This window comes from Balaenoptera ricei, chromosome 7, assembly GCF_028023285.1.
Source record: "Balaenoptera ricei isolate mBalRic1 chromosome 7, mBalRic1.hap2, whole genome shotgun sequence".
Lineage (NCBI taxonomy): Eukaryota > Metazoa > Chordata > Mammalia > Artiodactyla > Balaenopteridae > Balaenoptera > Balaenoptera ricei.
The window spans coordinates 68,311,680-68,314,350 of NC_082645.1; the positions used below are offsets into that span (position 1 = coordinate 68,311,680).

The 2,671-nt window shown below is 45.7% G+C and overlaps 1 protein-coding gene across 1 annotated transcript; it reads right to left on the reverse strand.

Annotated features, from left to right (window-relative positions):
• Nucleotides 1–215: 215 nt before the first annotated feature.
• Nucleotides 216–2,232, reverse strand: LOC132368575 (heat shock cognate 71 kDa protein-like). The gene is given in 2 exon segments (XM_059927278.1): nucleotides 216–988; nucleotides 991–2,232. Coding segments are annotated over 2 exon segments (1,953 nt in total). The 3' UTR covers nucleotides 216–277.
• Between the last annotated feature and the right edge of the window lie 439 nt (nucleotides 2,233–2,671).

The window sequence follows — 2,671 nt, forward strand, 5'->3', positions numbered from 1 at the left end:
GTAGCATGTTTATATAACTAATATTTATGAATTGCTCCCTTTTTTTATGGTGCCAATTTTAAATACAGTTTTATTTAAGACATTGTATTTTCCACTTATAGTACAGTGCTTGTAAAGTGCAATGTTATTTCCTTTCCCCGTGCACACATTCCATGTTCAAGCATCAAGAATGCCCAGTTTACTATAGCAGCTCAACTTTAAAACTGCCATGGAATTTGCTACAAATTTGGGTCCTTCAGTGTTTTGTGGAACAATGCTAAACCTATGCTAGGCTGGCTTAATCAACCTCTTCAATGGTGGGCCCAGAGGAGGCACCACCAGATGGAGGAGCTCCACCACCAGGGAAGCCCCCAGGCATTCCTCCTGGCATTCCTCCTGGCGTGCCTCCTGCACTCTGATACAGCTTGGTAATGATGGGGTTGCAGACTTTTTCCAACTCCTTCTGCTGATGTTCAGGTTCTTTCTTCTCTGCAGTCTGGTTCTTATCAAGCCAGTTGATTATTGCATTACACTTATCAAGAATCTTCTGTTTGTCCTCATCATTAATCTTGCCTTGAAGTTTCTCATCCTCAACAGTAGCTTTCATGTTGAAAGCATAGGATTCAAGAGAATTCTTTGAAGACACCTTATCCCGCTGCTTCTCATCTTCAGTTTTGTACTTCTCTGCTTCCTGAACCATGCGTTCAATGTCTTCCTTGCTCAAATGGCCCTTGTCATTAGTGATGGTAATCTTGTTCTCTTTTCCTGTGCTCTGATCCACAGCAGAGACATTGAGGATGCCATTGGCATCAGTATCAAAAGTGACTTCAATCTGAGGAACACCATGGGGGGCAGGAGGTATGCCTGTGTGTTCATACTTGCCAAGCAAGTTGTTATCCTTGGTCATGGCACGCTCACCTTCATAAACCCGAATGAGTACACCGAGCTGGTTGTCAGAGTAGGTTGTGAAGGTCTGCATCTGCGTCTGCTTGGTGGGAATGGTGGTGTCGTGCGCTTGATGAGGACAGTCATGACTCCACCTGCAGTTTCAATTCCAAGGGAAAGAGGAATGACATCCAACAGCAGCAAGTCTTGAACATTTTCAGATTTGTGTCCAGATAGAATGGCTGCCTGGACAGCTGCGCCATAAGCAACAGCCTCGTCAGGGTTGATGCTCTTATTCAGTTCCTTCCCATTGAAGAAGTCCTGTAGAAGTTTCTGAATCTTGGGGATGTGGGTTGAACCACCCACCAGGACAATATCATGGATCTGAGACTTGTCTAGCTTGACATCCCGAAGGGTTTTCTCCACAGGGTCCAGTGTGTCACGGAACAGGTCAGCATTCAGTTCTTCAAAACAGGCACGGGTAATTGAGGTATAGAAGTCGATTCCTTCATAGAGGGAATCAGTCTCAGTACTGGCCTGGGTGCTGGAAGAGAGAGTGCACCTAGCACGCTCACAAGCAGTATGAAGGCGACGGACAGCCCTCTTGTTCTCACTGGTGTCCTTCTTGTGCTTGTGCTTGAACTCTGCAATAAAATGGTTGACCATTCGGTTGTCAAAGTCCTCTCCACCTAAGTGGGTATCTGTAGATTTGACCTCAAAGATTCCATCCTCAATAGTGAGAGTTGACACATCAAACGTGCCACCACCTAAATCAAAGATCAGCACATTTCTTTCTGCTCCGACCTTTTCGTCTAAGCCATAGGCAACAGCAGCAGGAGTTGGCTCGTTGATTCGAAGTACATTGAGCCCAGCAATAGTTCCAGCATCTTTGGTCTCAGCCTGACGCTGAGAATCATTAAAGTAAGCGGGTACTGTGACAGCAGCATGGGTAACAGTCTTCCCAGGGTAGGCTTCTGCTATTTCCTTCATCTTTGTCAAAACCATGGATGACACCTCCTCTGGATAGAAACTTTCTGTCTCTCCCTTGTATTCTACTCGAACCTTAGGCCTGCTTGCATCATTCACCACCATGAAGGGCCAGTGCTTCATATCAGACTGGACAACAGCATCGTCACGTCTTTGCGCAGTGAGGCGTTTGGCATCAGAAACCGTGTTGGTGGGATTCATTGCAACTTGGTTCTTTGCAGTGTCACCGGTCAATCGTTTGGTATCAGTAAAGGCGGCATAGCTTGGGGTAGTTCGGTTCCCCTGATCATTGGCAATTATTTCCACTTTACCATGCTGGAAGACACCCACACAAGAATAGGTGGTGCCAAGATCAATGCCAACTGCAGGTCCCTTACGCATGGTTGCTGGAGCGTAGGCGCAGGTCTGCTGCAGGAGAAAACAGCAATCTGGAAAGCTGCCGCCGCATTCAATGAGCTTGCCCCATATTAACAAGCATTACTGAGTGCCTACCTAATACATCCTGAGGAGTACTAATTCTCTGATCTTAGAATCTTCATTAATTAACCTAATAATACTACCTCTATAGAGAGCAAGGATCTACAACGTGTGTGTGTGTGTGTGTGTGTGTGTGTGTGTGTGTGTGTGTGGTTCGTTCTGTTTGGTCATTTGCCCTCACATGCCTTCCTCCAGCATCTTTCTTCCTACATCTCAGGTCTCTGTACATTCTATCCTTGGTCACTTCTCCCTCTCTGTATTTCTTGGCATTCAAATTTCCTTCATTCCTTCCTACTTTTTTGTTGTTGTTGTTATTCCTTATTCTTCCTTGAGACAGTTTCAC